Genomic DNA, 12,237 nt, shown 5'->3' with positions numbered 1-12,237 from the left:
TGTGTGGGTGTGTTGCAGGGATGGAGAAGACCTTGACAGTCAGGGTGAAGGCAGCAGCCAGCCAGACACCATCTCTCTGGCCTCCCGCACCTCACAGAACACCCTGGACAGCGACAAGGTGACACACCTGCTCACACTCCTGACCACAAGCGGAGTAATTGAGAGTAGGACCACAGTAGGATGGCCATTTTCTGTCAGATGCTGATCCGATAGGGGCTTCCTCCCTCTGGGGGACAACTGAGCCGTTAATAACACATTTGTGTGGTCACACTGCCAAACACCTGCAGCCCGACTCGATACTTGACACACGCCAGCCGCCACTGTGACCACGGACTCCACTGTCGCAGCATCTTTACTTGAGTGTTTGCATTGGAATTTGGGCTCATAGATCCGATTATGTTTGGGCCAGCATCAGACCGACACGAGCACCGTGTCAGCACATCCGGTGTTCCTGCCTCCACATTTTCAGTCGTTTTGGGAAAATCTCAGCTTGTGTCTCCCGTGGCTCCATCTTATGTTCTTATTCTGCCGGCATTCTCCCTTCCCTCCCCGCAGCTCTCTGGTGGCTGTGAGCTGACCGTGGTGATACACGACTTCATGGCCAGCAACAGCAACGAGCTGACAGTGCGTCGGGGCCAGACGGTGGAGGTTCTTGAGCGCTGCCATGACAAGCCCGACTGGTGCCTGGTGAGGACCACGGACCGATCCCCAGCCCAGGAGGGCTTGGTGCCCTGCTCCATGCTCTGCATTGCCCACTCCCGGTCCTCCATGGAGATGGAAGGCATTTTCAACCACAAGGGTACGGCTTGTCGACAGTCGTCTGTCTGACCCGCTCGCCTCAGAGAGAAGAGCGGCACTCATTTACTGTGCGATGTTCTGCTGCATCATGAAAACTTTCTAAGCAACATTGCTCTGTTGTGCAGACACGTTGTCGGTGTGCAGCAATGACTCCATCATGCCCGGGTCGTCAGCGACGCTTCAGCCCGGTCATGGGATCGGTTCTCACACTTCACCAGGGCCAAAACGACCAGGTATGGTTCTGCTCTGACATCCTGTAACAGTCAGCAGCAAGCACGACTCTCAATGGTTGGTTGTCATTCTAGCTTCAGTTTTCCTCAGTGGTTCCTGCTGCTCGTGGTAAATGTGCCTGCTGAGTAGGTTGTAGTATTCTCTCCAACTACAAATACCTGTTGAGACTCTGTCCTGTCATGTATGGATGAAAAAGGTCAATTATGACGAATGGAAACCGGTGTTGGTGTGTTTGCTTTCTTTACTAGGAAACACTCTGAGAAAGTGGCTCACCAGCCCTGTGCGCCGGCTCAGCAGCGGCAAGGCAGACGGCCATGTCAAGAAGCTGGCCCACAAGCACAAGAAGAACCGTGAGGTGAGGAAGAGCGGGGAGATGACGATGGGATCCCAGAAAGACTCAGACGACAGTGCTGCCACACCTCAGGATGAGACCGTGGAGGAGGTGGATACGGTCACTCTCTGTTTAAACTTCCTGCTGCAGCTCCGGGACAAACCGGGATTCATCCTCTCCGTTATGCGTTGCAGAGGGTTCGTAACGAGGGGCTGTCCAGCGGCACCTTGTCCAAGTCCAGTTCTTCGGGCATGCAGAGCTGTGGGGAGGAGGAGGGCGAGGAGGGTGCTGACTCCGTGCCTCTGCCTCCACCGATGGCCATCCAGCAGCACAGCCTGCTGCAGCCAGACTCCCAGGATGACAAGGTGAGGGCCTGCAGGGGGCGCTACAGCAGGGACAGAAGACCAGGGGTTGAGGAGAGGCAATGGAAGTGGAAAGATAATGAACAGTAGAAGCAGAAGATATCAGTACAGTTTTCTGAATCCAAGATGAGTATAATTGATCAGTATTAATCAGTAAAAGTACCCATAACTGAGTGCATTTTTTTAGTGCTACTAAATTGGTTTGGAACTTGAGGTCTTCGTATTTTAGCCCACCTTGAAAGTCTTGTTGTCGTCCGGATCGGACTCCTTCAAAAAGGTCCAGAGGCTAACAGAGAACAACTCAGACCGGCTCTGAACGATTGCCATGTTTTTGTCTGAACTGATGTAGGAAAAACAGATCATTTCCGTGATGCGGTGTCCTGGCAACGGTTATGGTTCTAGAGATGAGCCGAGCTTCACACGCAGGGTCTTTCTCCTTATTGCTGTCAGGACTTTTTCAGTTTATCTGGCACAAAAACTACACTTCTGACTGAGTGACTCCTTAGTTTCTGTTATGCATTTGAACATTTTTATCTTGGCATGTTGCATCATATTCTCCCCTCTCTCCTCCTGAAGCAGTAGCCAGTGAAACCTCTCAGGCAGTCCACGTCTCCTCCTCGACTAAAACGGAGACTCCTCTGACACTAATTTCTGTTTCTCTTTTGTTTTGTTTCCTGGTTGTATTGTTTGCTGTTTGCCATGCCGTAGCATTACCTTGATTTATGTCCTGTCTTTGCTTTGTCTCAGTTTCCATACCTCTCCATCTGAAATGCCCCGAGCTTCCCCCTCTGTCTCTTCCCTCAATCAGTTCTCTTTTTTTCCCCTCTTGGCACTCTTCAGCTTTAAATGCTAATGTCTAAAGCCTTTGTGTCCTTGGTTTCTGCAACAGATTATTGGAAAGGAAGTACATTTTGAATTTTCCCTCCACATTTAGACTAAAACTCCTTTAAACATGTCATTTGTATTTTTAGACCTTAAACCCTCCGGAACAACCGTACTGCAAAATATGTCTCCTTCCATCTTTATTGATTTTACTGGTTTTAACTTTTTCTTTCCGCCCTGTTTCCTCAACCCATAGCTGCGACGTCGTCTAGCAGATCAGCCAGGACATTTTAGGAAACTCTAGAGGATGCATGTGACTCCAGAGCTGTAATTTGAGGGCAATGAGGTTTTGCTTTTTTTTTAGTCTGTCCCAGTACAGACCAGACGCATCATTTGCACCAACTTCTACAAACTTTGCAGCGCATTTTGTAATGACTCGACCCTGTCGGAGGACCACAGGTTTATTTTTCCTGCATGTTTTTTGTGTAAAAGACGAGAGGAAGACGTGGCTTAGCGAGATTTGTGTCCGGTGTAAACTATGAAGACTGATAGCCCGCAGGAGCCCCTCATGACAACCTAAATTATGACCCCAGGTGAAAATTCGAAAAAGCTCCTCCTTGTTCCCGTCATCCCCCGACCCCTACCCCGCTCACCAACCCCCTGCCCGCTCGTTCTCATCTCCCTTTTACACTCTGTGCGTTTAACCTCATTACCCATGCGAGTAATTGGCATCTCTAAACGCTGGCGAGGCCAGAAGCGCTCACAGCCTCACCCAGAAAACCTAATTGGGGAAAGTCTTGAAGCACAGCACAGCAAGGGTGAGAGTCTCCTGAACTATATACATATATATATATATATTTATATTTATATCTATATATACACATACCTCTCTCATTACCACTCTGTTAGCATCCTCTCTTCATTTCAAAGGCTGTTCTTCATCACCTCATCACACAACAGAAACCTTGTTTTTAACCTCCTCCCACAAACATTTTCTGACATTTCCCCCTTTTTTTCTTCTTTTTCTTTCATTTCATCTTCCCAACTTTCAGCCTCCATGTTTTTACCTTTCATTTGAACTTTTCTTCACTTCATGAACTTTTCCTTTTCACTTTTCTTTGAACTTATAGATTTAGAGCCCCAGATTCGGGCCTTCAGTAGAGCAAACTTCTTTTTGGATGTTTCTTCAGACTAAAACTTTTAACAGACATACTTGCCAAATCACTGCTTGCTCAAATGACTGAACTAACCTGTACTGATCAAAGATCATTAATACTGTGATCAATTTAACGTAACCTAAGCTCGACCTGCACCGAGGACTGTCACGATATCCCGTGTTGGCTGTGGGGTCGGCGTAGACGAGCGACATCATCAGGATGATCAAATTCGTCTCCTCGTTCGTTTATTGAGTGTTTTGTCTCCATTTGGTCGATGAGCTGCACTCAGAAGATGAATGTAGGGAGAGTCTGTGAGCCACGGCTGCGACTGCATGCTCACTGTGCGCATTTATAATATAATAACATGTATCGTCGGAGTATCAGTACTTCCTCCAGTGGTAACCGGTATATCGTGACAGCCCTACCTTCAACATGAACTGGTCCATACGTAACAGGCATTTAATTTTGCCATCCATTTAAAAACTATCACGAATGGGAGTTGCACATTTGAAGATTTTCATGTAAAAACAAGCAGTATGAGTATTTCTTTCATTCATTGAAGATGAGTAAGTGGCTGTTTCGGCGCCTGCGCCCACCAGATGCTTTTTTTGCTCGAAAAATGAACGTCTGTTTTCCAACCAAATCCCATAAACTTTGATTGGTGATGTGCCGGCTTGAGGGTGTGTGTTTCTGTCCTGGTCACGTAGATGCTGCTGCTGCAGCCGAGTTTTATGAGAACTGGAGATTATTTTTGCTTTGAAAGAAGAGCAAAGAACAACCCCGACTGTTTTTCTCGAAGGGAAAGATGTTTTCGGTCTTCCTCCGACCGCTTCAAGCTTCTGTCAGTTCCTTGATTGAAATTAGCGCGCGACAGATGCTCAGCTGGACGGCGGGCAGCTTCTCAGGTAGTCCGTTGAAACAAACCCCCCAACGCGTCATCTCACACTGATAAAAACTATTCCACTGAATTAAGTTCAACTTTTAGAACCTAAACCTTATTAGAATAACAGAGACTTGGTGTTTGCAACCAAGGAAGGCAGAAGTGCTGGAGGACCTACATTTTGTAAGGGAGGAACGATTACTGAGTCCGTGATAGGAGGTCGTAGGTGCCGCCAAGGCAAAAACACATCTGGTGGATGCAGGCCGTTAAGGAGCAAGTTTGCTTGTAAAAAGTGATGGAGTAGAATTTGTACCTGTCCAGAATTCAGAGTTCAAGCAGATTTAGAGTTTGCAGAATTTCATTTGTGATTCTGTCCGTTATTGGGCTCTTACGCATGCTTATTTCTCCGTCTACAGACTTCTTCCCGTCTGTCAGTCCGCCCATCCAGTTCAGAGACGCCCAGCGCTGCTGAGTTGGTGAGCGCCATCGAGGAGCTGGTCAAAAGCAAGATGGTAGGAAAATACAAGAGACAAGAACACACTCACCTGGTTTAGGCCTCGTGTCCACCAAAGCATTTCCATCCAACTGCAGGCATCAGGCGCCTTCTGAAAGTGTTCAGCTGGGAGCTCTTTTTCTTCTGCTGAGACGCTTCAGTTGCAAAGATACACAATATTCCTGGACGTTTAAATGCTCCGGATGAAATAAAGGCCGAACCACAGGGAGCCCGGTGTTGATCTGATGAGAAACCTGCCAAAGCGAGCCTTTTCATTTAAATTTATTGACCCTGGGTGTTCTTGTGTCTCCCTGCTGCAGGCCCTGGAGGACCGACCCAGCTCGCTGTCGGTAGAACAAGGAGACAGCAGCTCTCCCTCCTTCAACCCCTCTGATAACTCCCTCCTCTCCTCCTCCTCCCCCATTGAAGAGATGGATGAACGCAGGACCAGCATCCTCAAGAAGAGACAGTATGTCCACTTCCATCCGTCAGACGCGTAAAGACCACCTGACTCTTTCTTTCCACTTGCTCAGCCAAACATCTACGTTTGTCTTTTATTGAAGCTACGTTCTGCTGGAGCTGGTGGAGACGGAGCGGGACTACGTCAGAGACCTGGGCCTGGTGGTGGAGGTGAGTCCTGTCAGTGCGCGGCTCTCCTGAAGAACACAGGGTCAGTCCACCATGCCTCGCACCACAAATGGAGCCAGTTCTGTGGACTCATTTTGAAATAAATGGAGAAATCTGTGGTGGGACGAACGTGGTCACTTTCGCTGCTCCAGTTGTTCACATTGCTTATTGACAGCGAACACATTTCGCTCCACGCCACAGTTGTACTGTATGACGGAGGTTGGAAGGGGCTGATTTTCAAACAACTCAAGTCGACAGGAAGGTATAACTTTTCATGTGTGTTGTAAATGTGTGTTCAGGGCTACATGAGCAGGATGAAGGAGGAGGGCGTCCCCGACGATATGAAGGGGAAGGACAAAATTGTGTTCGGGAACATCCACCAGATCTACGACTGGCACAAGGAGTACGTATCAAACAGTACGAGCTCTCTCAGGGCCCTCGCACTGCTGCGCCAGCTCACTGTTTCTCTCTCCTGACTCAGTTTCTTTCTTGGAGAGTTGGAGAAATGTTTGGAGGACCCTGACAGACTGGGACCCCTCTTTCTCAAACAGGTCCGCCCTCTAAATGATTCCCAGCGTCTGAGTATGTTGTTTCACGCTGCGGCCACTTTATAATCATGTCTTTTTCCTGTCTAGGAGCGGAGACTCACCATGTACGTGGTGTACTGTCAAAACAAGCCCAAGTCCGAGCACATTGTGTCAGAGTACATCGACACGTACTTCGAGGTATGAACTTATCAGTCTCTTTAAAACGTCGACTGATGTGACACGGCTTCTCCCTGCAGCAGCCGTTTCACTGACCTCTGACCTTTGACCCCTTCAAGGACCTGAAGCAGCGGCTGGGCCACAGACTCCAGATCACAGACTTGCTCATCAAGCCTGTCCAGAGAATAATGAAGTACCAGCTGCTGCTCAAGGTTGGTCTGCTGCAGCACAGCAGGGGGTGCCAGAGCTCAGTAACTCTACAAGCCATTGGGTGTCCTTGCTGATTCACAGAATGCCACCATCACCTGCAGCGTCTGACTCAGTGGTTTGTTTGTGTGTTGTAGGATTTCCTGAAACACTCTAAAAAGGCGGGTTTGGAGTCCATGGAGTTGGAGGTGGGAAGACAGTGACATTTTTCTTTCAAATGTAAAATCAAGATGGTCGTGTTCAGCATTTCCATCAACTCTCTTGTCTTTGATGACCCTGACAGAAAGCAGTGGAGGTGATGTGCATCGTGCCAAAAAGGTGCAACGATATGATGAACGTCGGACGGCTTCAGGGATTTGACGTGAGAACATTGACGTTTTTACCCTCGTTTTCATCAGCTCAGCTCCTCTGTTCCAGATATCACACACCTGACCTTCCCATCTCCCTCTCCAGGGGAAGATTGTAGCTCAGGGTCGCCTCCTGCTGCAGGATACGTTCATGGTGTCCGACCCAGAGAGCAGTCTGCATGGCAGGATGAAGGAGAGGAGAGTCTTCCTCTTTGAGCAGCTGGTCATCTTCAGTGAACCTCTGGACAAGAAGAAAGGCTTCTCTCTGCCTGGCTTCCTGTATAAGAACAGCATCAAGGTGGGAGATGCAGGGAGGGTTCAGGTCTGCACTGCTGGACCTTTGCTCTGTCATTTGAAAATCACTCTCCATCTCTTCTGCTTCAGGTGAGCAGCCTGGGTCTGGAGGAGAGCGTGGAAGGAGATCCCTGCAAGTTCATCCTCACATCTCGGTCGACCAATAGCAGCGTGGAGTCCTTTGTGCTTCACTCCTCCCACCCAGGGGTGCGTGAGGTCTGGACTCTCCAGATCAGCCAGATACTGGAGAGCCAACGCAACTTCCTCAATGGTAGGCTGAAGCACACACATACACACGCATGCGCGCACACACACACACACACACATACACACTGAGCAATTTTACAGAAAGAGCTCTTCATCTCATGAGAGCCCTCTCTCCGTTCCTTGTCACAGCTCTGACTTCACCGATTGAGTACCAGAGGAACCACGTCGGGGCGAGCGGCGGGTCATGTGTACCCAGCCTGGGAGCTCCTGCTGGAAGTAGCGGCTCCAGTGCACCTGTTGTCGGAGCTGGTAGTTCCCAGGGTAGCTCCGTCCCTACAGGGCCCCAGGGTGGCTCCCGTCGGCCATCCAGGATCCCTCAGCCTTCCCGTCTGCCACAGCCCCTACGCCACCACCCGGGGGCTGACCCCGACAGCCCCAACAAGATGTCAGGTAAGAGACTTGCTGTGTGAAGGAAGTGCTGAGTTGGTAAAATGAAAGATGTGACTGAGGTGAGAGTTTTACTCACTTGTGATCCAGGTTCATCCCCTCGTCTTGTCCCTCCCCTGCTCCCTCCAGGGGTTAGCCCACAGGGCAAGCGCCCCAACCAGATCCCAGAGGACCATGCACAGGCCCCTGCCAGCAGTCTAGCCCCTATCCCCCGTGCCACCGTTGGGCCTTTGCCCTCCACACCCTCATCCAAGCCACGGCCTGGAGCCGTGTCTCCCATGGCCTCCCCACTGGCCACTCCCGCTTTTGGCAAGGACGTCCTCCCGCCTCCCCCTCCCAGCCCTGGCCAGAAGTCTGGATCTGGGTTTTGGAGCTCAATGCCAGGCTCTCCAGCTAGCCGACCTGGTTCGTTCACCTTTCCAGGGGAGGCAGGAGAGAGTCCGGTCCGTCAGAACTCAAACCAGATCCAAACTGGCTCTGGGAGCCAAAATCAAACCCATAGACACTCCACGCACAGCAAGGAAGCCGACCGCATGAGTACCTGCTCATCGGCCAGTGAGCAGTCCATCCAGTCCACCCAGAGTAACGGGGTAAGACCATTACCTGCTGCCCGGTGCTGCTCCAACTAACACGGTGGCAGAGGGAGGCCTGATCTGTCCTGTCTGTCTCCTGTCCTGCTGCAGCCAGCACTACTAATCTGTCCACTACTTGGCATCTCTGACTACTTTCACTGCTCTCGAGCATCATCCTCTCTCGCTCTGACGATCTCTGAAGACCCCTAGCAACAGTTTCCTGGTTTTAAACTTCTCTAGTGGAGCTGGTTCAACCTTTCAAGGCTACTCTTGATTTCTTCACTCTAACAAGGCTTCTACTAACACTTCCTCTTGGCCGTCCTTCACAGCCTGCTGTCTTCATGGTGTGGTACTGAAATGTACTTTTCCAGCAACTAACCTCCGACGTTTGTAGTCTGTCTGCAAACGTACTCCACAGATCCCTCATTGAATCTAGTGTCCCTTCTCTCGTCTTTGCCTTGAGCGGCAGAGTAAAGACGGGTGAAGGGAAATCATCCTGTTCCTGCCTTTCTCCACTCAGGGAGAGTAAAGAATTGATGATGTCAGTCTCTCCTCCTCCTGCATCAGCTGGAGAGCGAACAGTCTTCCTCTCTCACTGTGAATCTCCTGGATTTTCTACTGCTTTGGCCTTTCCTGTCCTGGTTCTCACGTTTCTCCATTAAAAGCAGTAGATTTGTAGTTTTCCTAGGATGTGTAATCGTATCAACTGCTTCTATTAATCACCTTCTTTCAAAAGTGATGTTAAGGATTAACTTTTTTTTTCCACTTGACCTTTCTTCTTCTCTTTGTCACAGAGTGAAAGTAGCAGCAGCAGTAGCGTATCCACCATGTTGGTGACCCAGGACTACATGGCCGTGAAGGAGGATGAGATCAGCGTCATTCAGGGCGAGGTGGTCCAGATCTTGGCCAGCAACCAACAAAACATGTTCCTGGTGTTCAGAGCAGCTACCGAGCAGGGCCCTGCCGCTGAGGGCTGGATCCCCGGGTTTGTGCTGGGACACACCTCGGCCATCGTCCCAGATTGCCCCGAGGGATCCGTCAAGTAAGAGCTTTAGTCATGATTTATGAGAGCTCCTCCCCCCTGGCTAATAAAGCAGCTGACAAAGCGCTTTTGTCTGCAGAGGCAACAGGTTTGATAGGCACATCGTCCCAACTCAGACCCTCATAGGACGAGCACATCGACCAGTTTGTCACCGTCACCCTTCATCGGCGCCGGCAGTGAGTTTAATAAACAGGCTGGAGCAAAAATAAAACGAGGACGCCGTCACTGTCCTCCACGCTGCTGTCGCTGCCACCAAGATGGTTCACAAGCCCAGACGCTACACCTGGTTGCTGTGGTGGCGACAGCGTTCACTTCTTTCTGCTGCATGACGTGCAGCAGTTGTGACGTCGAACATTGCAAACAGGGAACTCCTTGTGTTCTGATGCGAAAAGACTCAGCCGGCTTTTTAACCTGCGTTTACTGGGTTGTGTGCTGGCTACAAATGTAATGGATTACATTTATGGTTTGGTTTATCCAATCTTTGCTGCTGAGCTATCAAGAGTCATCCGCATTCGTGGTGGTTGGGAGTTAAAAGCCTTGTGGAGTTTTCGTGTAAAGAACTTAAGCTGCCAAAAACGGCTCAAACCCAAACTGCAAATGGCTCAATGGTGACTTTATATACGTGTATATGTACGCACTTATTTATGCTTGAATAAGTGAAGTGTCAGGACTGGTTTTGTCACCAGGCGTGTCTGTAAATGTCACCTGGAGTCCCCATAAAGGGAGGTTTTTGTCAGCTGCGATGTCGCCATGTGTCACTCAGCTTTCAGGCCAGGCAGTGACACAGGTGTTAGCTGACGTGTCCTCGGCCTAAAATCATAGAGGAGAGTACCTGTTATGTAAAGGTGAAGTAAATGGCTCTACTTCCTGTCCCAGTAGGAAGTCCACTTCCTGGCATACAACCCTGCGCATCCGTAAGAAGTCTGAGAAAAAGGAGAAAGAGGTAAAGAAAGAGACAAAGCTGGAAAACGGTTACAGGAAGTCCAGGGATGGTCTCGCCAATAAAGTGTCTGTAAAGGTGAGTTGATCAGCACTCATCGGGCTACTCTGCCGCCGCTGATGTCACCTGTCCAATCTACCATGTGACCTCCTTCTCTCCCTCTCTCTCTCTCTCTCCCACCAGCTTCTAAATCCAAACTACATCTATGATGGTACGTCTGCGTGGTTTCTGCTTGTTTGCATGTTAACAAAGGACAACAGAAGCATTTAACTGAAGGTCTTTTCCACTCCCCCCCCCAGTTCCTCCCGAGTTCCTGGTCCCTCTGAGTGATGTGACGTGTGACAACGGCGAGAGCGTCACCCTCAGGTGTAAGGTCTGTGGTCGCCCGCGGGCCACCGTCACCTGGAAGGGACCCAACCAAACCAACCTCACCAATAATGGACACTTCAGCATCGCCTACAGGTGAGAGGACACCAGCGGACATTCACTGATGCTAGCATGTAGCACGGAGGCTAACCTCTCCAGTGCCGACGCTCCCACGTGAATACAGGAAGGCACATGTGGACTTCTGTGTGTTCTTGTTTCAGCGACACCGGTGAAGCAACCCTGCGGATCATCGGCGTGGCGTCTGACGATGATGGCGTTTACACTTGTGTTGCCACCAACGAGCTAGGCAGCGTCACATCGTCAGCTTGCCTCCGAGTGCTGGGTAAGAGCAGAGGCATGGAACTGGACCCAGTCATGGGTCTCCCCTGCTTGATAGAGCTGCTTTTGAGTGACGGTCTGTGTGTCTCAGCTGTGTCCACTGATGGGGTCCGAGTGAGCTGGAAGGACAACTTTGACTCCCACTACACTGAGGTGGTTGAACTGGGAAGGTAAAACGTCGCCCCTCCAGTAAATCTCGCTGAGAACCTGAATCTGCTGTTAATGTTGAGTTACGTGAATCGGACTTCTTGACCTGGACCTAAAGCGGAGGAGGAGACTCACTCTGTCCTCTCACGTCTTCCTCCTCGTCCAGGGGGCGTTTCTCCGTTGTCAAGCGTTGCGACCACCGGGGCACCAAACGCACCGTCGCAGTCAAACAGGTGAACAAGAAGCTGATGCGGAGGGACCGGGTGACTCAGGAACTGAACCTGCTCCAGAGGCTCCAACACCCCCACATAGTCGGCCTGCTCGACACGTACGAAACCCCCAGCTGCTACGTCCTGGTCCTGGAGATGTGAGTCCACAACCATGCTCTCTCTCACCAGACCGCCACCCTGACACGCCCCCTAGACCTCCCGTTCTCTTTCATGTGTCTCCGTCAGGGCTGACCAAGGCCGTCTGCTGGACTACATCATCAGCTGGGGGAACCTGACGGAGGAGAGAGTGGCCTGCTACCTACGGGACGTTCTAGAAGCTTTACACTACTTGCACAACTGCAGAATTGTACATCTGGACGTAAAAGTGAGGGGTTTTTCTTGTTTCGTTACGATAGGAATATGAGATGGAAAGAAATTATGAGATAACAAATGTCATAAATAAGAAATAGACATTCTAGATTATGAGTCACATGGCTATTATAGTGTTAGACTTGCAAGCGCCTCTGAGCGTAACTGGAACCCCGGCGCCAGGGCCTCTGACATCCGAGTCTCGTTAAATATCAGAAGAAGCGGTTGCTGCGGCACCGTCTGCTCAGAAGGACGATTTTTTGATCTCTGACTTTTACATGTTTTGCATTATGGAAGTTCTGTTGGTAACTTTTCATCAGCAGTGTGGATGTTCCTTTGAATGTCC

At 50.1% G+C, this 12,237-nt stretch overlaps 1 protein-coding gene across 3 annotated transcripts in view; it reads left to right on the top strand.

The window, feature by feature from the left end:
* LOC147241129 (triple functional domain protein) overlaps nucleotides 1-12,237 on the top strand; it is a 76,065-nt gene that overhangs the window by 61,318 nt on the left and 2,510 nt on the right. The window contains exons 37-62 of one of the 3 annotated variants that reach the window (XM_086194168.1): nucleotides 19-118; nucleotides 556-799; nucleotides 924-1,031; nucleotides 1,278-1,471; nucleotides 1,555-1,725; nucleotides 4,998-5,093; nucleotides 5,395-5,543; nucleotides 5,638-5,704; nucleotides 6,001-6,104; nucleotides 6,183-6,252; nucleotides 6,337-6,426; nucleotides 6,525-6,617; nucleotides 6,750-6,800; nucleotides 6,896-6,973; nucleotides 7,066-7,257; nucleotides 7,344-7,524; nucleotides 7,650-7,910; nucleotides 7,998-8,497; nucleotides 9,274-9,521; nucleotides 10,398-10,539; nucleotides 10,645-10,672; nucleotides 10,761-10,923; nucleotides 11,049-11,170; nucleotides 11,258-11,336; nucleotides 11,480-11,680; nucleotides 11,769-11,907. In XM_086194168.1, the coding sequence (XP_086050294.1) occupies nucleotides 19-118; nucleotides 556-799; nucleotides 924-1,031; nucleotides 1,278-1,471; nucleotides 1,555-1,725; nucleotides 4,998-5,093; nucleotides 5,395-5,543; nucleotides 5,638-5,704; nucleotides 6,001-6,104; nucleotides 6,183-6,252; nucleotides 6,337-6,426; nucleotides 6,525-6,617; nucleotides 6,750-6,800; nucleotides 6,896-6,973; nucleotides 7,066-7,257; nucleotides 7,344-7,524; nucleotides 7,650-7,910; nucleotides 7,998-8,497; nucleotides 9,274-9,521; nucleotides 10,398-10,539; nucleotides 10,645-10,672; nucleotides 10,761-10,923; nucleotides 11,049-11,170; nucleotides 11,258-11,336; nucleotides 11,480-11,680; nucleotides 11,769-11,907 (3,871 nt within the window). Of the gene's footprint in view, nucleotides 1-18; nucleotides 119-555; nucleotides 800-923; nucleotides 1,032-1,277; nucleotides 1,472-1,554; nucleotides 1,726-4,997; nucleotides 5,094-5,394; nucleotides 5,544-5,637; nucleotides 5,705-6,000; nucleotides 6,105-6,182; nucleotides 6,253-6,336; nucleotides 6,427-6,524; nucleotides 6,618-6,749; nucleotides 6,801-6,895; nucleotides 6,974-7,065; nucleotides 7,258-7,343; nucleotides 7,525-7,649; nucleotides 7,911-7,997; nucleotides 8,498-9,273; nucleotides 9,522-10,397; nucleotides 10,540-10,644; nucleotides 10,673-10,760; nucleotides 10,924-11,048; nucleotides 11,171-11,257; nucleotides 11,337-11,479; nucleotides 11,681-11,768; nucleotides 11,908-12,237 lie in introns of those variants that run through there. The other 2 variants (XM_086194167.1, XM_086194169.1) reach the window with 2 other exon arrangements.

The sequence above is a fragment of the Aulostomus chinensis genome, chromosome 22, assembly GCF_037954235.1.
Source record: "Aulostomus chinensis isolate RoL2024-O1b breed Wild chromosome 22, RoL_Achi_v1.0, whole genome shotgun sequence".
Classification (NCBI taxonomy): domain Eukaryota; kingdom Metazoa; phylum Chordata; class Actinopteri; order Syngnathiformes; family Aulostomidae; genus Aulostomus; species Aulostomus chinensis.
Note: the sequence above shows the minus strand (reverse complement) of the source record. Positions and strands in the feature narration are given on the sequence as shown.